The following is a 26,975-nucleotide window of genomic DNA, read 5'->3' as shown; positions in this document are numbered from 1 at the left end:
CACTGTTTTGACCCCTTTTATTTAGATCAAGATTTACATATACAACAAAAGTAGGCAACAATATACATTTCAGACAGACATCACAGTCCAGACATTTCCCTAGACATATCACAACAGTAATCCACATAGTGTGTCGACACAAAAAAAAAAATAATCCAGAAATCTGCTTTACCTTTTGTAACAAAGTTGGAATTTAGAGCACTGATGCCGATTCTGTTCCCACCCCAAAGAGAAGCACTGTGAACATCAACATCATTTTCAAAGAATCATTAATATGTAACCTTGCAATGTCAACATTCTCTTGGAACAGTGTTTGCCATTATAATTCTGAATGTGGCACTTGCAGAAACATAAACGGATACGATACATTCATTGACTATAACAAAGTATTTACAAGCAAGGTAAGTTTGTGTCAGTGTAGACTGTGATAAGGCATTTTAAAGGCATCTGAAAGGCAGTGTTTTCTACAAGTAAATGAAAAGTTATATATTGTCAAAAAGATATGAAAAAAAAAAACCTTGCCATCTGTACATTTTTGAGCTATACTATATAAAGAGAAGAACATACACCAAGTAACAGAAAGAAAGATATGTAGCCAAAAACAACCCATGATTATATACATCAGGCTACAGTTTCACAATAAAAAAAACTAAATACTTCTAATACTTAAAATGAATACACGTTTATATAGATATTTTGTCCTCTTTATTTTGCATATAAATTATTTGATTATCAAATGTGTATAAAAATCTACTTTGTAGACAAGTGGAATATTCCAACACTGAAGAAGTGCTAGGTAAAACACATGGAACAAAAGTTTAATAAGGATGGCATTTGTATTCACTGATGTATTTTTGATCCTTCTTGCTTGAATTTGGCAATACCTTTAGACTACGCATAACTATAGAGTCCTATCGTGGTATTTCCCTTCAGTGTATGTTAATACTTAAGTTACACAAAATAATATTACTGCTTGTTGAACAGACATTCCCGGGGCAAAAGCTATTCACTGTCCTCTCCTACATTTTGTTCTTCTACAGTGATTGACAGAGTTAGAATTCCATTGCAATGATGCAAGATCATCACAGAACCCTGTTATATTGGTCTGCATGTCAGCTGCAGGCTTTGAGGAGGATGCCTGTGTGTGCCAGTTTCCACAAAAAAAAGAAAAGAAAAAAATCCTTCATCACACCATTTCACCATTCAGTACAAGAATAATAAAACAAACAAATAACAATAAGCAGCATGCACTGTGTTTTATCTACCGATTCATTAAAACACAATTTTCTCCTTTAATTTATTGGTGAGATATTCTAGACAACCAAACTAGCAATAAAGGTTTAACTTACACCTTTGTTTGTACTGTAGATCTGTGCAAAATGTACATTTTCATCTGTAATAAATTTCAATCTTTCTAAAAATCCCTCTCTCTTTTCTTGTGATATATTGTGTTGCTGCACCATCAGTGTAGGTATAATTCCAGTTTTGTGTGTTTAGTAGAGGGCACTTTCATTATATGAGTTGCGATAGGTAGGGCAGGGTCTGTTCCTGGGTCCGTTGTAATCTGCATTGGGCAGACTCAGTGTACTACCGCTCTTCTGCTTGTTCTTGAGACCCCAGCTGAGGAATGATGGTTTTTTTGCTACCTTGCGAGACTTCTTATCGTCCTCATCATGTGCCAGGCAGATCATGGAGTAGGTCTTCGGCAGACCGCCATATGTAGCGCTCTTGGTGGGCTGCAGAGATACAAAGAGGTGAGAGGTGATTAAAGTTTCTCTTCAGTGGAATATTTCAATACAGTTTCTCAACCAATCAGAGAACGGAAGGTAAAGAAAACCCTGAAACAAATGGGAGTTACCATTGGTTGGCTGCTGCTATCCAACATGCTGACCACTCTGATGTTGACGCCCTCCTCATCCACATCCTTTAAAAGCTTCATAACATCACTCACTCCCAGCCATTTACACTCCGTGTCACCCACAGCAACAAGGTAATCTCCTTCTTTCAGCCCTTCAGCCTAGTGATGAAGTGATAGTGGAGAGAAAAGGAAACAGAGGGAAAGACAGAAAAAGGTCAGAGAAGTAATTCACGTCCTGGCCCTGCAAGAGTGCCACTTCAGATATTTATGGTATGGGTTTATCGGCACGACCACACTTCTGTTACCATAGAGATCAGCTCTGAGAGGACTCGCTCATGTGCTCCAACAAAAATGGTTGGGGTTATTTGTGGGAGACACACAGCTGCTTGAGACAGCTTGAGACTCGTATGGTCAGAAACAGGTGCAGTGGGCGTGGATAAATGTGTGTGCTTTGTATTCATTCAATTGCTGCTGTCAAAGATTAAATCATCTGTCCTCGCCGCTTCAGAGACATTTACACGTATGCAAGGAAGATTAATCACTTCTGATAAATGTCATTACAGTTATCCGGTTCTGTTTGCTCTTCTCATTAAGATAACACTGCATTAATTATTTATTTATATGCAATAAAACGGGTGGGGGGGGGGGGGGGGGGGACAAAACATATCTCTCAAGGACAAAACATATCTTATGTTCCACATAAACAATAAAAAATACAAAATTTATACAGGTTTTGCACACCCTAAGGAAGAGTAACATGATGTTTATTTTGGGGTGAACTAAAATTACTAGGGCCCCATTTCTAGACTCTGTTTTAATGGTTAAATTAATCCTGAAACTTACAATATTATACAGAAATTTATTACAAGTTTAACAAAAACAAATTTTTTTAAGGCCCTATGAAATGTTTTTTATTTTTCTCAAATTCAGTTATATATATATATATATATATATATATATATATATATAATATTTATTTTTTGGGGGGAAAACTATGTTGTATTTACATTTTTCTGCTAAAAAGATTCTTGTAAAAAAAAATTCTGGTAAATATTTTATTAGTAGTAGTAGTAATAGTAGTATCATTAAATTAATTAATATTTAAGTATTTATATTTATTTTAATTAAGTAATATTTATGTCACAATTTCTTCAAGTAAAACCAAACTTTTATTTTGACGGGTTGCTGTGAAGACCTTTAGGTTTCTGTTTGTATATGGTATGACGATAGTTTTACTCAAAAGAAATGGTAAAATGCTCATGAAGTGACTCTCAGAGAAGTTCTAGAGGTCTTGTTAATGTGTTCATATACTGAGGCAGCAGAAGCGTGTCATAGCGTGCGTCGTAAACATTCTTCAAAACATGCTTCGTGCATCTGCACCATTTATTCATACAGAGACAAGCAGAACATGCAGGATTCATTTTTAAACGTCATTTTTGCAGCTTAATATTCACAGACACTAATCCAGATCACATTTTGATGTAAGTGTACTGACCTGCTCTTGATTTATCGATCTGGAATTCCACATTATACGGTATATTAAGTTTTTATGACTAGATTCTGCAATTCGGTCCACTTTTTCCAAATCCTTGAAATCATAGGGCCCTACATTACTGGTGCCTATGTCTGTGTGTAAACACTCACCGCTGCGGGACAAAGGGGATCCAGTGACTGTATCTGAACGGGTGCATCTCCCTTCAGAGTGAATCCAAGGTCTCTGTCCTGCAGTCTCAGTCTGATGGTTCGTGGGGCTGACCATCTCTGCTTTGCTGAGAACACTGACAAAGGCCCCTACACAAATACAACATCAAATCACTATAGCAACTCACCACATTCAAAGACACACAGGGTGTTTTTAACTTGCCACCCTGGTCGTCCTTGGCTCCTGCTCGACATCCAAACATCTGGCTTACTGGCAGGCTGACTTCATGCAGTATATGTGAATGGCATTACTCACATGGTGCAGAAAGTTTATTTAATATTATCATGAAAAGCACAATTATCTAAGGAGATGTTATGGTTAAAGAGTTTAAGGCAGTGATTCTCAACTTTAGGTCCTGGGATCCACTACTGGGACATGCCAGACTTCTGGGGGGGCCAGGAACATGATCTAAATTTAGCTAGAGGTACATCAGAATAGATAGGAGGCCCTTCAAACATTGTCTCAGACAAAGGGGGCCTTAAAGAAATAGTTCACCTAAAAATTCAAATTATCATCAACATTTACTTACCCTCACGTCTTTCCAAACCTGTAAAAGTTTCTTTCTCATGTTGGACACAAAAGAAGGTATTTTGAAGAATTCTGAAGAACCAAACAGTTGTTGAACCCCATTAGGTAAAGAAATACTATACAAGTCAATGGGAACCATCAACCGTCTGATTACCAGCATTCTTCAAATTATCTTTGTGTGTGTGTGTGTGTGTGTGTGTGTGTTCAACAGAATAAAAAAAACTCATACAGCTTTGGAACAACATAAGGGTGAGTAAATGATGACTAAATTTTCAATTTTAGGTGAACTATCCCTTTAAAAAGTCAATAAACTTCTGTTTAAGGTGTATGCAGCATATGGTTGACCTCTGCCTCAGAAAGGTCACTCAACACGATTAAAGACTTGCAATGCTTACATGTAAAACTGAACTCTACTACGGAAATGTAATTTCAAGTGAGGGGTCATTTAAAGTGCCCATGGCTCAAGGAACAGTGGTTCTTTGAACTCTCTGAAGGTCACTCAGACATCTGAAGGCGGTAAAACTCAAACATACACTTCCATAAAACTAACCACATCATAAACTCTGCCTCCTTCACCTGAATTACCCTGCTCCCCACAGCTGAAGGGAACGGAATATACACGTCAATGTGGTTCTCGAATGTCCCAGTTCTGTACACCAGATTTACAATTCTAAGACTCTAGCACAGGGTCAAAATGATTCTTGTTTTTTTTTATTGTTTTCCAGAACTTACTGCAGATGAAAACTTGGTGTTACAGAAATCAAACCCAAAATAAAGACAAATGAGTCAATGACATGACACTAGTTGTCCTGTAGTAAAAAACAACAACAACAAAAAAAACCTTTTTTGGTTAATTGTCTAAAATAAGGTTAACAACCTCAAGAGTTTTTTATATCCCTCCCGTGATCTTTTTAAATCTTTTACGTTTCTTGAAAAATGTGGCTTCTAACAAGTGGCTACAGGATGTTGGGTACATTAAATGTCATCATGCTAAACAGGAAAGGTCATCTACTCACTAGATTGCTTATCTCATTGTGTTTATGTTCAAGCTATTCTAAATCAAACTTTCTATCGTGTAGATTTTAAAGGATGATTTAAAGCCTTCAGAAGCTTGGCGATGGTGATGTTCACGTCATGTAGTTTATTTAGTCTTTTACTTTTGCCAAATGTATTAAGGATTCACTTGTATACCTAGTGTTCATTTGTGGACATTATCTTGAAAAAAAATAATTAAAAACTTTCGTTAGTCGAGCTTAATTTTCTACAACAATCCAAAATAATTTTACACTCTTTATATACATGTGACCATCCTATAAACTTAATTTTTCATAAAACCTAATGTTTTTAGGAGGAATCAAGTAAAAAAAAAGATTTTACAAGATATCTCCCCTCAAAAAGCTTTTAAAGAGGTATTTGTCTGAGGATAATAGTGTGCCAATGTTAAATACTTAATGTTAGGAGTTTGTTTAAACCCCTAAAACTAAGTATGAGTTAGGTAATAGTGATAGTATAGTTGATTTGAGTTTTAGAAAGTTATAGTAACAAGATGCCATACCACTTTGAAATTCATGTTCAAACCAGGGTTATTCATATTAGTATAGTATAGTAAAATGAGTATAGATCTCTACAGACTGACCAAACAGATTTTCCAAGAATTAAAAATTATAACTCAGTGGCATCCCCGACTGCTTGCAGTATTTCGGTTTTTGCTAATGAAACTGGAAGCTTGGATTGTTGGGGTTGTGGTCTGTTTGGCCAGTGTGTACAGATCAATCAACATGGGTCTGTTCAACAGCACACATGCTCACAAAATACTTGTGTGTTATGCAAAACTATTCTATGTACTAAGAAAACTGCAAATTTGCGAGAGCATTCCCGTGCTGTGAAAGGAGCCTGAAATGTCTTGAGTAAAATTAGTAGCCCACATACCAGCCGCTGGAACAGGTCTTTGACTTTCACCTTAGTGGCAGCTGGAATCTCCATCTCAACTTTCTTTTCTGTTTTAGCTAACAGAGAAAGATGAAAACAGGGTCAGTGCATGTTCACTCTCTCAACTGAACTTACATAACCACTGTGCTTCTCTACAGTAAGATGAAGGTTCTGTTCTGAGAATCTCATTTAGACCAAACCACAGTTTAAACTGTGATGCTCACTGTTGCACATTTAGATTTACCCTCTGGGCTTCTTCGTAAATGGGTCACACTTAGCTTCCTCCCGCCCGAAAACGGGCGAAGCCTTAAAATTGTACTTTACTTTTTCCCAGGATAACCAATCAAATATATTTTTGTTCTATAATGTTTTCTGATTATTATTTAGAATTTTTAGAATTTTTTATGATACTTTGAATTAATTATATAATTTTTATGAGCTATTTTTTCCATTAGAATTAATATATCATTTTTTATTTTATATTTATTAAAAAAAAAAATTCAATAAATACAGCATTTCACATCAAAATAGAGTGCCAGCCTAAAAAAAAAATGTTCCAGGAGAAGAACTTCATCTAGTGGCTTTAAAAAATAGCCACTTTTGTGTAATGTCCTGTACCAGCCTGTAGGCTGCCTATAGCTTCCTATATATCCTATATAGAAAGGCTTTTTGATTCCTTTTGTTGTTTTAGACATGATTTCTCTATCTTATTCGTTTTTTTATTTAGATATACATTTAGATATTCTAAAAGATGATTACTTTATTTTCTTAACAAAAATGTTTAGATAAGTATCAGGTTTTGCATTATGATTACAATCAAACTATAGCATTTGGTTAGAAAGGGAACACAATGTGTGTGTGTGTGAGTGAATGTGTGTGTGTGAGTGAATGTGTGTGTGTGTGTGTGTGTGTGTGTGTGTGTGTGTGTGTGTTGCATTTGAGCGAGAGTCTCTTTTTGTATTTTTTATTTATTTATTTTTGCATATTCTCAAAATTTGCTGTTGCAGTCTTACCAGTCTCTCTCTTTCTCTCTCTCTCTCTCTCTCTCCCTCTCTCTCTCTCTCTCTCTCTCTCTCTGTGTGTGTGCGTCTGTGTGTGTGTGCATTTGAGCAAGTTTTTTTTTTTCATTTATTGATTTTATGTGGAATATTCTACAAATTTGCTGTTGCAGTCGCCAGTTTATCTGTGTATGTGTGTGTGTGTGTTTGTGTGCGTGGGTGTGTGTGTGTGGGGGGGGGGTCTTATTTGCACTCTTGATGTTCTAGAGTGTCACCCCTTCATTGCTGTACACTTTTTTTCAGCACAGTTGCTGATCTGTAGCTTGTACCACCAAAAGTTTCTCTGAGTTTTCCTATTTTTTCGTATTTCCCATTCATTTCCTATGTCGCCCGTTTTCGGGCGGGAGGAAGCTAAGTGTGACTTTTTTTTTTACGACCCTTTAACATATCAGAATCATCTCCTTGATTTTTTTGTGTGTTCATATAGGTAATACAACAAAAGTCACCAAGTTTCATCCCCATCCGATGAAGCAAAAAAATTAAACATTTCAAAACGTTCAAGTTTTCGCCCGTTTTCGGGCGAAGAAGCCCAGAGGGTTAAACAAACAAGCAAACAAACTATAACAGAACTTTCTACATAATGAGCCAATAATTTTTTTTTTATACCAGTAAAAAACACATTCGGATGCATTAGTGTTTATGATACAAATGCATTATGCTTGCATGCGTTTCTGACACGATACACTTTTCACTCCATTAACTTCCATTCATATTCATGCAAATGTGAGAGACAGGAAACACAAGCTCATACAAATTGCACTGTGTTCCAAGGTTCAAGTTTAATGAACTCTGCTCTTAGAATTTCTATCATGACTCTTAGCTGAATTAAAAAAACAGATTTTTAACCTGCAGCACTGCAGTGAAGTGCAGTTGACTGCATAGTTTTATATATTGAATTATAAAATAGTAGAAAGTTTAGTGTGACCATTAATAACAGTTGTCTATCTCTGACTTACAGATGATATCTGGTGCAAGCATGTAGTCTGTGAACTCTTCTTCCTTGTCATTTTGTTCAAACTTAGTAAGAGAGCGTTTGAGGCCAGCTTGTAGGATGTCACTCAGGATGTCCAGTTTTTGCAGGTGTCGACAGCGAGAATGTGTGCGGATGGCCTCTTCGTGTCCCATGAGGGAGCGCTGCAGATGAGCTTTACCTGAGCAAACAGATAGAAAATGTTAGTTTAGTGAGTTAAAGTGGAATATCCCAATCATTTACACTCTCTGTAGCCTCACAGGTCTGCATGTAGTATAGGAGCCTCTCACCTATCCGCCGTCTCTCCTCTTTATCTTTCAGGATGTCAAGAGGAGAACGTCCCTCTGGCATGGTATCATATAGTTGTGACAGAGCCTTCTCTTGCTTGTCCTCGTCATCACTGGGCGTCACTACACATACAGACACATAAATCAGCGATATTTAAACACTGCATTGTTTTGCTCAACAAACCGGGAAACAAGTACATTCCTGTAAATTTCATCTCATTGCACAGAGGCCATGTTAAATGTTATGGCATTTACACAACCCATTGTGTATTTACTAGGGCTGTTGAGTCCAAATTAACTCCTTAATAGCTAAAACTGTCGGTCACGGAGACAAAAAAACAGAAGCGAGAAACAGGGGATGGGGGAGTGACTGCTTGAATAACAACAAGAATGTTACATAATCCCATTTGGTCTGGCACAGTATATCAGAACCCTGTCAAACACAGCCCGAGATACTTAACCATCTCTGCCTTTCTTCTGCCTCCCTTTTTAAAACCTTCAAAAAAGTACCTCAGAATAAAAGTCCATTAAAGCAATGATACCTGAATCCTTTACTCTCCCAAGGAAAAGGAAACAATTTCTATGAATCAGACACAAAGGTAACCTTTTAAAGGTTCCAGTGGGCTGTCAGCCAATGGGAGATGGCCAAGAGCTGTGATTGGGTGCTTGACTTACACTGGTGGTCCAGCAGAGCAGTGGAGACAAAGTAATGGGCAAGAGAGTTGTAGTGATTGGTCTTCAGCTCAGACATGGTGGTCCAGAAAAAGGGCACGTTGTTCTTAATGGGGGTCTGGATCATGGACTGGTGAACTTCACTGTAGGTCTCCCCCACCTGAGAACAGAAAGGAGAGAAGGGTAAATGTCACAAGCACTCTGGACAGAGGCGTAACTGCAGGCTTTGAAACAGACCCACATACTGATAGGATCAATAGGTCATGTATTTATATGTAAAAATGTCCCCTTATACAGACATCCCAGGTTAAATTCCAAAAGAAAGAACATACAAAAATTATTCCATTAGTTCTTAGTCAGCAAGATTTGTAAATGTTTTGTAAAGAAGTTTTTAAATGCCCACCAAGTGAAATATTTTTTTTTAATTAACAGTTGCTGTTTTGTATTTCACATACTGTATTTTCCGGACTGTTAGTCGCACTTTTTTTCATAGTTTGGCTGGTCCTGTGACTTATAGTCAAGTGCGACTTATTTATCAAAATTAATTTGACATGAACCGAGAGAAATGAACCAAGAGAAAACATTACCATCTACAGCCGCGAGAGGGCGCTCTATGCTGCTCAATGATCCTGTAGTCTACACTGAAGACATAGAGCGCCCTCTCGTGGCTGTAGACGATAATGTTTTCTCTTGGTTCTTGGTTCTAAATAAATGCGACTTATAGTCCAGTGCAACTTATATATGTTTTTTCCTCATCATGACGTATTTTTGGACTGATGCGACTTATACTCAGGTGCGACTTATAGTCCGAAAAATACGGTATTTTATAATAAGTGATGTCAAAGCTGAATTTTCATCACTCATTACTCCAGTCTTCAATGTCACACGATCCTTACAGAAACCATTGTAATATGCTGATTTGGTGCTTAAGAAACATTTTAATTTGCATAAGTGTTATAATAAAGACCACATGTTGAAAATAGTTGTTCTGTGTGGAAGTTGTGATGCATCTTTTCCAGGATCCTTTATGAATAGAAAGTTTAAAACCAAAAAAATGATTCTGATATAGTTTTTACGGTCCCTTTTGATCAATTTAATACATTCTTGCTTAACTAATAATAATTAATTACTGTAATAACACAGTTTTTTTTTAATACCTTGACAGCCTCTTGGGCTATTCTGAGCAGGCTGAAGAACTCATTTCGGATTCCTGGGAGAGTAATCTGCTCAAACAAACACTCCTGCGCTTGTGCTAGCATCAGCCGGATCAACATGCTCAGCATCGCAGGGCTCATATCATAACTGGGAGTGTGTGTAAATGTCTCCTTCAGGTAGTGCAGCACACCTGCAGCAGAACATACACAAACAAAAATCAGACAGACAGAATTTAATATTAGAGCGTGCATCAGTTCCCTTTTATTTGCCTTCAATTTCAGCAGAGTGTAAATTAAACAGAAATTTAAATGGAAAATTCTAGATAATTTAAGCCTCCCAACATTATTCGGCATATGTAAAAAGCACTGTCATTTCCTCTTTTAAATGCCTTCTGCAAACACATCTTAAGAGATAAAAAAAGACTTGTAAGACAATGTGTCAATCAATCTGTCATAATCACAACAACAAAAGGAGAGAGAGAGATCATATTTGGAGATATACAAAACATTCAATGTGATGAAAGACAGCGGGGTTAGCTGTTTTTATAGCTTAAGAAAGCCAGCCAGATCTCTCTTTATGCTGCTGTTATTTTAAGGAGGCTAAAACTGACACAAGCCACTGAGTTCCCATGAGCCTTTGACAGATCTGCTGTCGAGGGGGAAGAACTGCATCATGTTCACCCCACCTCGAAACACAACCGGAACCCGAACACACGGTCTGTTCTCATGATGCAGGAGTGCATCATAGCCAGCTCTGGATACTTTCCTTCCCTTCTTGCAAACTTATCTAAATCTGTACCACATTACTGACATTCCAAGCTGGTTACAAGCATCTTTACCAGTCAAGTGCATCTACTTAAAACCTCTCACCTGCAGATTTCTGGAAGGCAGCGATGGCGTCCTCGAGTCCAGCTTGTGTTTGTCTGTTGGCGCGGGTTCCAATCTGGGAGTACAGAGCTGCCATGTTGAAGAGCATGCTGGCTTTCTCCAGAGAGATGTTCTGCTGGCACACAGGCACACCGGTAAAAGAGTCATACCTGCGTGGGCACAAAAAAAAAAACTTTTTTACTTTGATTACACATACATATGAAATGCTGAAGTGAGCTGTACTGTAGCTTTATTAGTAATTCAGTTACTTCTCTCCATTCTAATTTGCTTTTTTATGATGACATTTATTCTTTATTTACCCTCTTATCTCCTTTTGTCACTATGGTATAAATGAATAAAAAAGCTGATGGATAAACATAGAAACAACAATGGCAGCCTGACGATCCAGTCAGACCAGTTGTGTTACCTCTCAGCGAGTTGTGATGTTTACAGCTGATACAGCGGTGTATAATGTCAGTACTGCTCGTGTGGGTGAGATGCAACCTACCATGTAAAGAAAATGCCAATCTGGCGCGTAGGAGAGAAGAATCTGGTCTCTAAGAAGGAGAGTTGACTGAAGTAGTTGGCAAGCAAATCTATACCAGAAGGATTACGACTGGGGGTCCGACAGGCCTAAAACACATTTAAGTCAGAAACGTCAATAAGAAAGATCTCACTGGTTAGCTTTGTGTATCTAAAGCTGTCTACTGTAAGTTTATTTCTTAGCAGATGCATTATTACCCTAAATGAACTGCACACTTTTACAAGTCACATTTTACCTGTCTGAGGTCCATCAGGTCATCAATCTCATCCTGAAAGTTTGAGCCATCTTCACTGTAGTGTTCCAGGATGTAGTCCTGTTAAAAAAAATCATATCCATTCACTCTCTCTGTCAAATCAAACAGTCATGTATTCACAGGCCTGTTCTCCTCGCTAAACTTGTCTGTAGTGAGAAAACAGACATTACAATGACACATTGCCATAGACTCACCATGACTATGTCATTACAGTTCAACCAAAGCCCATCTGATTGAGCCTAGTCTCTCAACACCCACTTATTTATAAGGGGCATACATCAAAAATCACTGCAGACTTCCAAAACCATAATTCAAGTTTTATTCTCTGGCTTCCTTGTGTATCATGCTGTGACCTACTTTCTATTATCACTTGGAAAAGCTTAGAGACTCTCAAAAGCCACCTGACTGAAGGAATAATAAAGGAAGTAAACACTGAAGGGGGCGCTGTGTAAGAAACTGACCTTGAGAGCAACGGAGAAATCCACATCCTTTGTCTCCTTCAGTCCCAGAGGGATGAGTGGGATGCTGGATGTCTCTCTGTAAAACCAATAAAAAGATAGATTAGAAATGACATTTTGAAAAACCGAGATGAGAACACTTTCAGTAAGAACGAATAAGACTTGGTAACACTTTAGTAACACTTAGTAACACTCCTTTGGTAACACTTTAGTATTGGGAGCAATTCTCATTATTAACTAGTTGCTTATTAGCATGTCCGTTATTAACATATTGGCTGTTTATCAATACTAATAAAGCACACATTCTGCATGACCATACTCTAAATCCATAATACTACCTTATACCTAAATGTAACAAATTTAAAGAGTTTATTGAGTCAGAAGTCTGTTAATAGTGAGAACTGGACCTTGAAAGTGTGACCGGTTCTTTCTTAGGCCAGTGATTCAGCAAAACCAGACTTTCCACTCTCTGTGTGACTCAGAACTGAGACATGCTTGCAACGGGCAAGTAAATGTGACCCCTATCACACATTACTCATACTACAACAATTCTGTGCCAGTTTCAATCATCTCTAAGACTGAATCAGCTGATACCAGAGTAGAAGACATCACAAGCCTATTAACCTGCTTACGTTGTAGAAAACTATTGAGTAATTAAAAAAACTTTGACCCAAGAAAGAGTAGTGTGCGTAAGAGTCTTACATTTTGTGCTCATCACACTTTTAAGATTGTGATTACCCGTATTTTTCGGACTATAAGAAGTAGCACCTGAGCATAAGTCGCATTTATTTAGAACCAAGAGAAAACATTACCGTCTACAGCCGCGAGAGGGCGCTCAATGTCTTCAGTGTAGACTACAGGAGAACTGAGCAGCATAGAGCGCCCTCTCGTGGCTGTAGATGGTAATGTCTTCTCTTGGTTCATTTCTCTCGGTTCATGTCAAATTAATTTTGATAAATAAGTCGCACCTGATTATAAGTCGCAGGACCAGCCAAACTATGAAAAAAAGTGCGACTTATAGTCCGGAAAATACGGTATACAGAATACACTATATATTTATGTTTGTGGAGTCTTCATTAACTACAAAGCTTGCACTGTTGGGGTATTAGCTCAGAGCAGTCTGAGTGAAGACAGATGAGAGAACACATGAGTGTGAGCTGATGAGAGGCAGTCCTGGTCTGTCCTGATTGAGTCTAGATGACAGATAACAGTCCAGCCCTAGTTTGGGGAAATATTTCTGAGAAGTATTACTGGATCAGAGGAAAAGAATATCACTCATAAGACATATGTATAAACACTAAATAAATCAATAGAGCAGAAATATTCTAGAATAGCTTGCAGGTTCAATTTCTTAACATTGGTACATTAATGCATTTGGTATTATGAACTGTGATCATTTAACAGCATTTATTAATCTGGGTTAAACTTGTTAAGGGTCAGTTAGAAATTAAATATTTTTACTAAAAATTGACAGTGAAGACATTCATACAAAATATTTGTATTTTAAATAAATGCTTAAATTTCCTATTCATCAAAGAATCTGAATAAAACAATGTGTTACGGATTCCATATAAATATTTGGAACAACACAACACTGTTGAAATCAGCATATTAGAATGATTTCTGAAAGATCACGTGACACCGAAGACTGGAGGAACTGCTGGCAAAAATACAGCTCACAGGAAAAAAAATTAACATTACTAATTATATATGAAAATAGAAAAGTTGTTTTAAATGATAATGATATTTTCACAACTTTTTTTACTGTATTTTTAATTGAAATAAATGCAGCATTGGTGAGCATGAGATTCTTTAGCAACTCTCAAATCTCAAAACTTAGAACAGCAGTGTATGAAAAAACTGTTGTATTAAGAGTTGTATATACTGACATTACTTAATGCATTGTGCATAAACATTGTTCATTCTCAGTTCATTAAAACAAATTGATGTTAACAAATCTAGCCTTTCTGTAAAGTGTAACAAAGTACTTAACTAAGACACAAAGGAAAGGTTATGAAAATGCTTGATGTTCAGATTCTGGTACGGATTACTTGCAGTTCTAGATATGAGATCTCATTCACATCAACTTGTTTCCAGTGTGAAAGCAACAATAACATTTCCATGCACTACTGTATGGAATCAGAGAACTTCAAGAATGTAAACCAATCAGGTTGCAGAGAACATTCACTGCCATTAGAAACAGAACAGAATACAGGTTCTGTTCCCTTGCGCTCTTCAGACCATGAGAAAAAGGTTTGTTTCAAAAACAGTCAGAAGGAAAGAGAGGGTGCAGGGACTTGAAAAAAAATATGAAAGAATGCAGTTCTGTCCTTTTACTGACACACACACACACACACACACACACACAGACAGACAGAGTAAGCTGGCAGCCAGGTGCGATTCAGAATGCCACATTGTATGCAGCTACAGGAAGACCTTGTCCTGTTTGGATTTCTTTTCACGAAACACAGGTGATAACACCGCACCAATGGGAATATTCCTTTTCTCACACTCAGTAACACGTAGGAGGTGACAGGCTTTGTTTGTTTAACAGGACAAATAAAGCATGTTTGTAGAAAGTTGAAGAAACACATTTGCAGTGCAAAGGAAAAGAGTAATTGTGCCGGTATGCATAAAAGCACAACCACAAAAACAGCGGCAGTCCAAAACTGACACATCAACTTCTTTATTAGTAGAATTATACTATTTCATAATAATAATAGTCATAAAAAGTACAAATGGAACAAATGGAAGTACTGGAATCAGGAATGGACCAAAAAAACAAAAACATTTTGAACTACTCATCTAATCAATTGTTGGCTTTCTGAAACTAAGGGAATATATATATTTTTATTTATTTGAGTTTAATTCAGAGTCAAGCCAAAATCATATTACAGAACATACTGTATAGCCTAAGAGAGCTAAATTCTTTGATAAAAAAAAAAAATTATAAATAACATAAATAAAATAATTCTGCCAAATGGGACAATTCAGCCAAAAATTAAAGACAAGAACCCCAATGACTTTCATTATTTTACTTTGTAATGTGAAATGTACTAGCAGTTTCGGAGTTAAAATAGTTTAAAAGAAGGGGCAAGTAACACACTGAATGTGAAATTTTCAAGCAGAAATACTGAAATAGTATTTTCTTGTAAAACATACTCTTACAATCATTTATTTTTCATTTATCTTCGATGAAATGAAAGAAAGAAATTCATACAAGTTTAGAAAGACATGAGATCAGATGAGTAAATAATTGCTTTTTTTTGGGGGGTGAACTAAACCTTAAACCCATACCATTCTTTTACTTCCAAAAAGAAAAAAACTAAATATGAGTGTCTCATGTTTACAGCTTTGCAGTGAGTTGTAATTATGGATGTAGGTCAGGGGTTCAGAATCAGGTACATAAGTCTGCAGGAGGTTTTTCTGGTTTACTATGAACCCTCCAGACACTGGGGTTAAACATTCTTTCATTAGTGCTTTGCCTAGAGGAACAAACCCAACATGTTATGAAGCTAATGCTGATAAAAAAAACTAGGCCAGCACAGCTTAGTTAAGCAGAGTTTGGGCTACAGAACAGAGAAAGACGGCTGTTCTCGTGCAGACGGTGAAGCATGCCAAAGACACTCAAGGGTGCATACATGCATACACACTCTCACTCACAGTGGTCTGAGAGGCAAAAGAGGGCTTAGAGAGGATTTAAAGAGGACAAGAATCCAACATTAGCCAAGGAAACACACTCAAGGTCTGCGAACTAAACAACATATACACAGCGTGACGGTAACAAAAGCATGACTGCAGCACCATTATTGAATCCTTTCATTTAGGCTGTGGGGTTTGTATCTCTAAAGAATGCATCACTTGAACATCACTGAATATAGGAGGACATCCGCTATCTGTTTTAAATCCGAAGACATTTTTAACGTGTAACTAACAAAGAGAATTTGATGACAGTGAGAGAATTGGTCATATACAGTATGGTATAAGTGTGATACCATGGAAGAGATAACAGAAACACAAAAAAAAAAATGAAAATTTTGCATCCTCTTCGGACACGTGAGGGGGACACATGTGGCACGTGTAAAAAGACGATGAGCTTGAAGATTCACCAGAATTATCAACCAGTCTACAATGTAGAAAGAAACTCAAAAAGATTGATTAACCAATGAGCCCACCTCCTATTTCTTGTCTTCTCTTTAAACTTCAGCCGTGTTTACAAAAATATAAGGTTGTGGACTGGTTAGCTTTTTTATTTTTAAATAAAGGAAAGCATTCAGAGCAAGAGTAGAGGAGACCATATAGAAATCAGCAGTCTGTGCTCAGTGTGATATTTCCAAAATATTTCAATTGAAATGTTTAAGTGAGCCATCAAGCTGACCAAAGCAAAGGAACTTATATCAAGAAGACCATTTGATTAGTGGCATGAGAACCAATTAGATTTTTTAATGTTTTGAAAACAAGCCATCTGGCTTTAAGGAATTCAAAATCTTCATCATGAAATGTAAATATTTCAAAATTCCCTATTGTTACGAGAACTGACTTGATATGAAATTCATATTTTTAAATATAAAAGACCATGAAGGTACACTGATTTAAAAAGAAAATATGATATGCATTGATAAATCATTTACAATAACAGCAGTACTCCATAAAATATAAGAATTTTAATTTCATTGTGACACATACAATGTTACAATGAAATTAACACACAAAAAATCTTAAAATCACTAAAAAGTGTTAATTTCACCTTAAATGGTAAAACTGTGGACGTCATTAGTTTACAAACAATGACAGTTTACAGAATGATTTGTGCAGCTTCTAATCTCAGAATATTTCCATTGTTGTCCTTCCGTTTACTCAAAGTCTCCAAACGGGAGAGATTTATGAAACTCAAAGATCTAATGACAAAAGTCTTACATAGCTTTAATAACCAAGGTACTTTGTACACATCCTACACATTCTACACATCCCATGGCCCTTCTGTGGTTTTAATGAAATACTATTTTTTAATTTTAACTACCAATAATCATCAAAGTTCTCTCAGTTCTGTTTAAGACTTATTAACCTTATTTAAATATATTCCACATAATTTGAAAAGAGATTAGAACTAAAAATGTGCGGGGCAGTGAACAGAGGTGTCTGCTCTTATATCATTCTGTGCACACCCCTTCCCTTCCATTACTGTAACACATCAGGGAGGATGAAATGGAGTAGGAGTAATAACAGTGCATTCTGTCCCTAGAATGGCTCTTAATCTGACTCAAGTTATGTTCTCACTGTATCTTTCTTCCTCCTTAGTGCTGTGCTGTGTGTGTACTTACTGTACGTCCTGATAAACTTCCACCGAGCTGTTGAGTCCTTCCAGCTGCTCCATAAGAAGCTGCAGATCCGAGTTGACATAACTCAACTCCAGCACCACCTGCTCCCGAACCTTATTATTGGACGTCGCCCTTGAAAGAGAGAAAGAGAGAGGATAAGCCAAGGTCACATGCAACCAAGTTCACAACACAGGAAAAGTGGCATAATTTGAATCAGTTTGAAATGTACAGAAGCAACAGTACAGAAGGAAGAGGCTGATAAGACTGGAGTCTTTGTTCTTTTTTTGTGCTCCCAAGCACATGATAGAAATAAGCAGTGAGTTGGCAGTACAGTCACGTTTGTCAAAGAAAAGCTTTAGAATTCAACTTCACATATACAATATACACTAAATATAAAATAGGAATATGCTTAACTAAAGCCAATCAATAAAATACAAAACATTCTAGACACACAGAGGAATATCTGCATATTAGCGAACCTGTTTTATCGGTGGCTTCTATTCTAAACTTAATGGGAGGAAGCAAGGTGAAGGTGAGCATGTCAGTTTGAACTGGAGACTTTTGACCTTTTATTTAAACAGGCAACATCACAAACTGTCAATCACGGTCTTCTATTTTAATCACATACCTTGTGGTTCTCAAACATACTCACATGAGGGGAGAAAGACTAGCAAGAATCCTTTATTATATAATAACAATACTATACTAATCATAAATATATGTATTTATTTGTATTGTGCTGTAATAGCTTCAAACTAAAGTTTAGCTCAAAGTGCTCAACAATGAAAAAGCCTTCCAAAAAGTCCTTTATACAAAACCAGATACAACATCATAGCTAAAGTAACAAGCTTGAGGATGAACTACTTCATAATAATAATAAAATATGGAACTGATGTAGAGCGAACAAAAAGGTGAAGCTAAAATTGAGTAACAAAGAAACTTGACAATATTGTTATTGATCATGAAAAACATAGCGAAGTAGAAAAAACTCTTAGAATAAAAACTAAATTGTAAGACAATGTTAAGATACAGAGTCACGTTGCCAGGGCGGAACCCCACAAAATTAACACTCAATGAAACCGGTCGGGCCTGTGAGCACACTCAAACAAACACACAAGAATGTGGACTACAGCCGCTTAGATCTGAGAGAGAGAGACCGAGAGAGAGAGAGAGAGAGAGAGTGTAAGAGAAAAACATTATGGAAATTAAGTGGGAGTGTGTGTGTGTGTGGGGGGGGGGGGGGGGGGGGGGTTGATAAAAGCAGACAACTTCCTTACAATTGATCTATTATGTGGCTATCCTCTCTCCCATGTACCACAAACCTCGGAGACCCATGAATGAGAGAACATTCCAGATCAGCGCTGAAGATAGAGCAGCTATGAATGGAAGGTAAAGCGATTGAGCAAGCATCCACCCCCACACCAATATTAATGAGCTCAGGTAACCAAAAGCACTCCGACTTCCAGCTCTAATGAAGGGCTCTAAAACTGACTCATGTATATCATTACAATACATACCAGGCCTTCTTTAGCTCTGAATCACACATTAAACACAGAGGCATTTAGAGCGTTTGACTGAACTATCGGCAGAGAGATCCTAAGGCAGCGTTTGCGTGTACGTGTGAGAGCCCTGCCTCTCAAACAGCCTTATTTTAACTGCTTCTGCTGACATTTAAGAGAGTCAGCGTACGTGTCTGTGGGGACGTGTTAAACAGGCTGACAGAAGGCCTCAGGCCATTTGCAAACACATCACAGCACTGCAATGACCTCACGGTGTACCTGTCACAACAGTCATCTGCTGACTAGAGGGAATATCATCCCATATAGAAGCATTCCTTTGTAATTAAAATCACCAAACCCTTGTATCTGCTTGGACCCTGCCTTGTTTTCCACCAAGTTTCAGCCAACCCACAATGTTCATCCAAACTGCAGCCAAAGCCAGATGACAATGACTCGACAAACACAGGCTATGGCCCAAACATATTATTAGCCCATATAGGAGAAAAGAAAGCAGACTCACATATGGTTTCTCATTGAAAAGAGCTTGTCCAAACTTTATTGTTCTAATAAGATTTTAAAGGCACTTTGACGTCAATGCCAATCAAATGCTTCGCTCCGAGGACCAACCCAGCAGGTGTGTCCTTCAAAACCACGGAGACAACAGACACACTTAACGTCCCCATGGAGACCGGGTTTTCCAATGTTACAGCGTGTGCTCGTCGTAAAAGGAAAAACACTGGCAGCTTTTGAGAGAGGAAATATATAATCTGGAGTTTTCACAACAAGATGCAACAGCAGTTCTGTAAACTTCACAAATACCTGTCCTTTCTGAGTGTCTGCACTGGGATGAATGTGGGTGTTTGTGGATAAGATGTCAGCTAGGTTGTGTTTCTTGTCAGCTTATGTTTCATTTATATAAATGCTTCCTTGAACAGAGCTGATACAAATCCATCAGACAGTGTGGTAGCACTGGTCAGTTACAAATCAGCAATTCAAATTTCAAATTCAAAATTATTCATTTTAGAAATGCATTTAACATTCTGTAAATAAAAGTTTTGCTGTCTAATTTGTATGATATTCTTCTCTCCCTTGACACCAGAAAGGTGACACCAAAATATTTGCATAATCCTTTGCATGTTTTTTCCCTCTCTTCTCTGGATCAGCTATAGAAGTATGCATGACTGACCGGCGGTTACCATTCAAATCAGTGCCAGCACTTCTCAGTTGACAGCTGGCTGCTAGAATGTTCGAAAACGAAAAAACTGCTTGCACGCTTAATGTTTCTAAGCAAAGCAAGTTTATATGAGTGTAAGATATTATGGTTACAAGTTTCAATGTCCTAGCAAGGACTCTATGAGCTTCACAGGTATGAGGTCTGAAAACTTCAAATCTCATGTATAGCATTCCAAGTCTCTTTAGTCAACAGCTTTTAACAAAGCCACAATGTTACTGTGTCTATCAACAACTCCAAATCTAAAGGTAAAAATGCACACCTGAAAGCCAGATCAGAGTGCATATGAGCTCAAAACATTTGCTTCTGCACACATACACACAGAGAAATAATTTGGATGACAGGAGGACATGGCACCTTCTTTCAAAAAAAAAAAAAAAAACTTGGTTGGATTTTTTAGGAAAAGACATATGTGTGCACTGCATATCCACACATGTGCCTGTAGGCTAACATGCAAGATAAGGGTGGTGAATGAGCATTTGCCCTCATGTGTGTGTCTACACAGAAGAGTGCTTGACTTACTTGAGAAGGTTCTCTGCTCCAGCTCTAATCCTCATCTGCTTGATGATTTGCTGGTTGAGAAGTGCTCTTTTATTCTGCAGCTTACTGCGGCCTGTTTGAGCAAATGGATTACATCCCTGTCAGAGAAAGAGAAGGAGAAAGAGATCAACAACAGTTCACATTGTTTTTGTTGCTCCTCACTGACAGCTAATCTAAAAGGAATTTACCGCTTGTTGTGTACATTCTTATAAAGCATTACATAGTGCCTATAAATGATAAGCACACAAGCACATGCCAGCCAACACATACACCTTGTAATGTTTTCAAGGTGTGGCGCACCCAGTACATGACGTAACAAGATCAATTTCCCACCCCGGCGCACCTATAGAAAGTATCTGTTATAAATCTGATAGCTGAGGGAGGAGGTCTGATGATTTATAGAAGGCTAGTATCACTCTAGATGGTTAAAATAGCAAACCTCTTACCCCTAATCTTGACAAACATTCCATAAGATCCTACAGTGAAAACATACTGTCTACTTCTGAAATCAGGTCCACTTGCTATGACATAATAATTTTTAATGTCTTTGATTGTTTGGTTCATAATTGCTTGTGTGTATAGCAGATGTCAAACAGCGGGAATGTCAAACTGGCAGTTTTACGGTAATTTACGGTTTAATGTGTAAAAGTAGTAGATACATTCACACAGTTAATGTTTTGGACTGACAAGTATATTGTCACATTTTTCACAAATTGCACATTTGAAATACAGTGGTCTTAAGTCATCTGTTCAATCTGGAATTTCATTCAAACTCGAAAAAGTTTGCAGTGGGTTCGAGTTGCTCAACTAATTTCCCACATTGGCCAACAAAAAGCTACTTGGTTTGAAAGCAGCCTGTGTGTAAATGGTGCTTCATGTGTCACTACACTATTAAAAATGGACAGTGGACCTTTTTTGATCGTGAAATTAGCCAAAATATGATTGCACTAACAGCAGTGATGTTCATACAACTGCTCACAGTGGCAGTTCAAATACACTCTATATGCACATGTGATTGAAGTCAATCCTATTTTGTATCCATGAAAAAGCTGCGAACACCACATAACATCTACAAGTACAGTGACTATGACTGAAGTAAATATCCAAGATGGTGACTTTCATAATATCAGAAAGTCTTATTTGACTAAACATTATTTCAATCATGACAGCTGTCTGAAGATTTTATTATGGTGATGGATATGAAAATGTTAATGAATTTGGTCTTGGTGGAATAAATCTATACGATAAATACACTGCTGCAAGTGCAGGAACTTGCTACTGCCAATGCATATGACAATATGGTGGCATGAGTATTTAAGACATACTGCTGCTGCAAAAACAGCATATAAAATAACCCGTAGCAGATCTATACAGGTGGAGCTGGAGCAGGTAGAGGGTTTCAGCAAAACTCTGAAAGCACGCTGCATAAATCTCAATTGAATACTAGCCAGCCATATAAATGCAAGGCAGTAAGCACATTGACTGCATATACAGCATGAACCAATCAGCTTGTGCCAAGTCATTTAACTCTCTGAATATCATCAGTTACATTTACAACCCGTCAGCCTGTGCCATCTAGAGTTTCATGACTGACATATATATTTAATAACAACTACAATCAAAGATTATCTATCATATCTTAATTATTTGACTGTGGTGTTAAAATACTTCATTTGTAGGTGCAGGTAAAAACAGCTCTGGTAGAAGACACACAGCAACTACATCTAAAGTTTCAGATGACACACAGCTCATATCTCCCTCTCGATCTACCAAACCCCCATGTGAAAAACCCCCCAGCACACTTGAGACATGAACATGTGCAGTGCAGAGTTCCTCTAGTATTGTATGACATGACAGACCACTGGCTGCCCAGTGTGGTTTTGTTCTTACGATACAGCTTGACTGAAAATGCCAACTCGGTTAGATTATTTGGTTGTCACTTTTGTTAACAACAGGATTGAGCGTGAAAGTAGCAATCTGAAACAAAATGAAAACTATAGTCTGCTGCGGTGTAAACATGGGCAATAGTGGTTGTCAAAGGGACCCAGCTACACATTCTAGAACAGGGCGATGTTTAACCAAGCAGAACCAAAGAGCTGCCAGTGCAACTGCCCTTCACAGTCACAATCACACTGTTGCCCCTCAAATAACAATGCAAACAGAGCAGAAACAAGGCCCTAATCAAACCAGGGCACAAATGAGACAGAAAACAGGGCCTCAACTAAGTTGTGTAAGTGTTCTACATTATTCAACTATTGTATATGGCAGTTATCTGAACAAATATGAGATCACAGTAACAAATGTTCATTTCTTTTTTAAGCCATAGGAGATCCTTTAAATGCGCCAATGACTAACTGCTCTGCTTCTGCATTGGGGTAACAAAGTCAGGCTTCAGTAAATACCTATTAAAGAATTATGCAACAGAAAGCTCTGATCAATGATTAATTTTTGTTATGACACAGGCTTTCCTTCTTATTCATGGATTTTTGGGTGCTGTTAGATCACTTTACTCATACTGCGTAATGCTGCACAGAAGCCATGTTATACTAATCATAAAACTCTAAACTTCTTCTCATGCCTGTGCCGGGACATGAAATTGGAGCATCTGTGTTTCATTAATGTTTGTGGTTTTGGCTATGCACTTTCACTGGGCAGATGCAACATTAATAGAAGGAAAACTGAAAAAAGATGCTGAATCTGCAATTCAGTTTCTCCAAGCCCCATAGCCCAAGCAGGATCAGCTCAGGCAGAACTGGACCAAAACCACATCACCACTCTGAACCAGCCCCCACCTGGTCACCGGCCTGAAACCTTCTCACTGCAAATGGCAACCGCGCTCATTTTCAAAGAATTAATGTAAAAAATGAAAAGGAGACATAGGAAATGTGCTGAACAAACACAGCTACTTCAAGCAGCAGAGTAAAAAAAATAGCCTTTTCTCTAAAATTCAACCATCCATGCAATAACATAACCATATTTGACCAAATTATCTCAGAAAACCCAGTCCGTGGTTCATTTTTCTGTTTCACTCAATGTTTCATGTGAAGAGGACTTCCAAAAAACATTTCAAGAGAACCTGTAGAAACTGATCATTGTACTGGTCCAATTTGACATCAAACAAGAATAAGAAGCACTGAACAAAAAGCCCAATAGATACTCTTGAGTCTTGACACAAAGAGAGGTGAGCTCAACAAAGACAACAGGCCTCTTCAGCTGCCATTCACACTGACAAAAAAATCCTGAGGATAAAAAATCCAGGATAAATGCCAGAAACCTGCCGCTAGTTACTCTTCCAAAAGAAATGCATACATGCACACACTTCAGTCAATTTCAGTCACACACTTCAGGGCAGACCGTACAAAAACCTTTATTTACAAACATACTGAACCAACTTCACCATGACCACTGCAAAATCTGAATCAGCTGTCAAAATGTAAAAAGCAAATGCCAGAAAACAACTTTTTGAGTAAGGTACACAATTCTTTACAAATAATTCACTGTATTAATCAGTTTCCACCGCAACACAATAGTTCAGGAGAAGATAGCAATGTAATAGTTCTTGCAAATATAGCAGTTTTTGTAAAATTGTAATGAGTATGAATGCACTGTAATGTGTTCCTCCTACCCCGTACCAGTCCAACAGTCTGTGCTTTTGTTTATTGTCATTTTTAATTTAGTGATTTTAACTTTTTTGTTATTTTAACTACTGTCAAATGGTGAGTTTAACCCCTTTTTGCACACAACGCACATAGTCTACATGTAACTACATTTGTTTACATTGACTTCAAATTGCACTGCATTATTTGGACAACCCTGACTGGGCAGGATGTGGAATAACAAATTTGTAAATAAATGATTACGATTATATTTTAATTTTAAATTATTATTATTATTGTTCTATGAATACCTGTTGGATGTATCATCCAATTAATCAAATAAATGATCGACAGATTAATCTATTATTAAAATAATAGTTAGTTGCAATTCTTTTAACTCTTTTAATCACAAATTATTGTAGTTGTGAGGGCATTAACAATACCTGGAGTCATCGGTGTCGGAAACTAGGGCTATCATGATATTTTTGTAGCTAAGGAACGTTGATATAAAATATTTAGAAGCCAACGAAGATGGTTTAACAGGGTGAATAACATACAAAACTGTGAACCTTTAAAACCGAGAGAGTCTAAACTCTTTCGCTTGGCATTGTTCGTTCACAAGCCCCGCAGATGTGTGCTCATCTCCAATAGATCCTATTACAAACACCTACTGAAGAAGAAGAAGGGAGACTGGCTGCCTCGTCCTTCACTTGTTATCAACACTTTACGTCTTAAAATTCGTGAAAGAACATGAAAATCAGTCACGTATCTTTTCAATACAACGCTAGTAAAACAGAAGTGATGTATCCATCTAGATGGCGTCCAATAAAAAGTCATGAAGAACATCTCATCACCTCCCGAAACATCGAGAACGGAAATGAAACTCCGAGTCGCTGACCTTTTTGAAGTAGCCACTCTCCACCGGTCCGTTGGTCTTGCAACCATTGGGCATAAGAGTGTCCGTCATTTCTGAACCCTCAACCGATTGCCTCGAAGAAATTCAGAAAGCAGAAGTCGTAAGTCGTTGCTGTAGCTCAACAGGTGTGTGTCTCTAAGGAACTCAAGTCTCCGATGTCTGTCGATGTCCACTGTTGTGCACGCTCTCCTAATCACTTTCTGCATTCGCTATTTGGGCTACGCTTCCCCACTCTGCTCTGCTAAGGCTGCGTCACGACAGTGGGCGGAGTCTGTCTGATCTTACCTGCGCAATTGCCACGCCCCCGATTCGACTTGCTTATAAATGCTCAACTTCAAAGTTATTTTTAGCTCAGAATGATATTGGTAACTGTTTAACTATACGGATAGTTTTAAAATTACAGACCCACACGAATGTTTTATTTGTCAAATGTGACTGTAATAAAAAAAAAGATAAACAAATACATAACATTTGCTTCTCCGATGAGACGTTATGCAAATACACTGAATCTATTATCTGTACATAGATTATTTTATACATATTCTAACTCTTTTGCCTGTTGTGAACATAAGTTATTTGTATATTTGCACTACACAGACACACACACACACACACACACACACACACACGCGCGCGCGCACACACAAATTTATGATACTTATTTTATTTTATTTTATTTTACTTTACTTTAATGTGTACCTTGTTTTTACATTTGATTCCGGTTCTGTAGGCAGTGATATAAGGTGAAAGCGCCCTCTTGCGTTTTGATTCTAGATGTTGAATGCACTGAAACGTGTTGTTCACGTTAGGCTTAAATTTATGGAAAGCCAAGTGGTCCATAAAACGCGTGCTTTTCAATGCCGTATTAATTTTAAAACGCCGTTTTCATAACGCCGCCAGGGATAGCCCTTACAATTATACATATAGCTTTTGTCTCATAAAGTTATCACCTCAGGCACGAATGAGTGCAAATTTGGAAATTATTTTATTCAACAGTTAAATTAATAAAAAAGTAATTTATTATTATATTATATTTTGAGTAGGCTATCATTTCAATTTAATATATAGTTGGCGATAGTTTCACAAAAATAGAAATTTTGTTTAGTTACATTTACTCAACCCAATGATTTAGTTGCAGCTTCTGTAACAAAAGTATAGCATGTGTAATTTTAAATTAAATATTAATATTTAAAGCTGCATTTTGTTTGCTTTTTCTCATTTAACACAATTAGGCTCTAAAATATCTTCTGAGGGTACTTTTTCTTCATTTTTAAAAACATAATAACATATGATAAACTGAAATCATACTCAAAAGTAGATACCTGATTTATTTTACAATAAAGCAATTACAAATATAGATATAGGGAATATAGTTATCGAATGACACAAATTAGTCCAAATTTGGAAATTATTACAACGGTTAAATAAATAAGAAAATGTATGGCAAGTCCTTACCTTTTGGATGTATTTAATTATAAATACCTTTGTATTCTATAATAACAGTACATTTATTCATTCTTGAATATTAATATAGGTACCTGTAATTTTGGCCAAATTATATATACTTTGTTTGTGAATTTGCACATTCTATAATG

The 26,975-nt window shown here is 37.2% G+C and overlaps 1 protein-coding gene across 2 annotated transcripts; it reads right to left on the bottom strand.

Moving 5' to 3' along the window:
- On the bottom strand, positions 1-25,661 carry rhpn2 (rhophilin, Rho GTPase binding protein 2). 2 transcript variants are annotated; one of them, XM_059532298.1, is made up of 15 exons: positions 25,363-25,661; positions 20,851-20,966; positions 17,602-17,730; positions 12,284-12,359; positions 11,805-11,882; positions 11,534-11,658; positions 11,029-11,195; positions 10,162-10,349; positions 9,008-9,164; positions 8,336-8,455; positions 8,032-8,226; positions 6,018-6,094; positions 3,503-3,649; positions 1,859-2,017; positions 1-1,736 (listed from the first exon to the last, which is right to left on the bottom strand). In XM_059532298.1, exons 1-15 carry the CDS (start codon positions 25,429-25,431, stop codon positions 1,494-1,496), a joined length of 2,046 nt encoding a protein of 681 aa, XP_059388281.1. In that variant the 5' UTR covers positions 25,432-25,661; the 3' UTR covers positions 1-1,493. The 2 variants fall into 2 exon arrangements, with proteins under 2 accessions (XP_059388281.1, XP_059388291.1); XM_059532308.1 differs by having other exon boundaries at positions 6,048-6,094.
- Between the last annotated feature and the right edge of the window lie 1,314 nt (positions 25,662-26,975).

The sequence above is a fragment of the Carassius carassius genome, chromosome 3 (assembly GCF_963082965.1).
Source record: "Carassius carassius chromosome 3, fCarCar2.1, whole genome shotgun sequence".
In the NCBI taxonomy this organism is placed as follows: domain Eukaryota; kingdom Metazoa; phylum Chordata; class Actinopteri; order Cypriniformes; family Cyprinidae; genus Carassius; species Carassius carassius.
Note: the sequence above shows the minus strand (reverse complement) of the source record. Positions and strands in the feature narration are given on the sequence as shown.

Bases quoted from the DNA above. Each gene is read 5' to 3' on its own strand.
- rhpn2 (XM_059532298.1), bottom strand. From the start codon at position 25,431: ATGACGGACACTCTTATGCCCAATGGTTGCAAGACCAACGGACCGGTG. The intron at 20,967-25,362 runs GTCAGCGACTCG...TTTCTCTGACAG, and splicing joins AGAGTGGCTACTTCAAAAAG to GGATGTAATCCATTTGCTCA. The intron at 3,650-6,017 runs GTATGTGGGCTA...GTATTTGTGTAG, and splicing joins AAGACCTGTTCCAGCGGCTG to GGGCCTTTGTCAGTGTTCTC.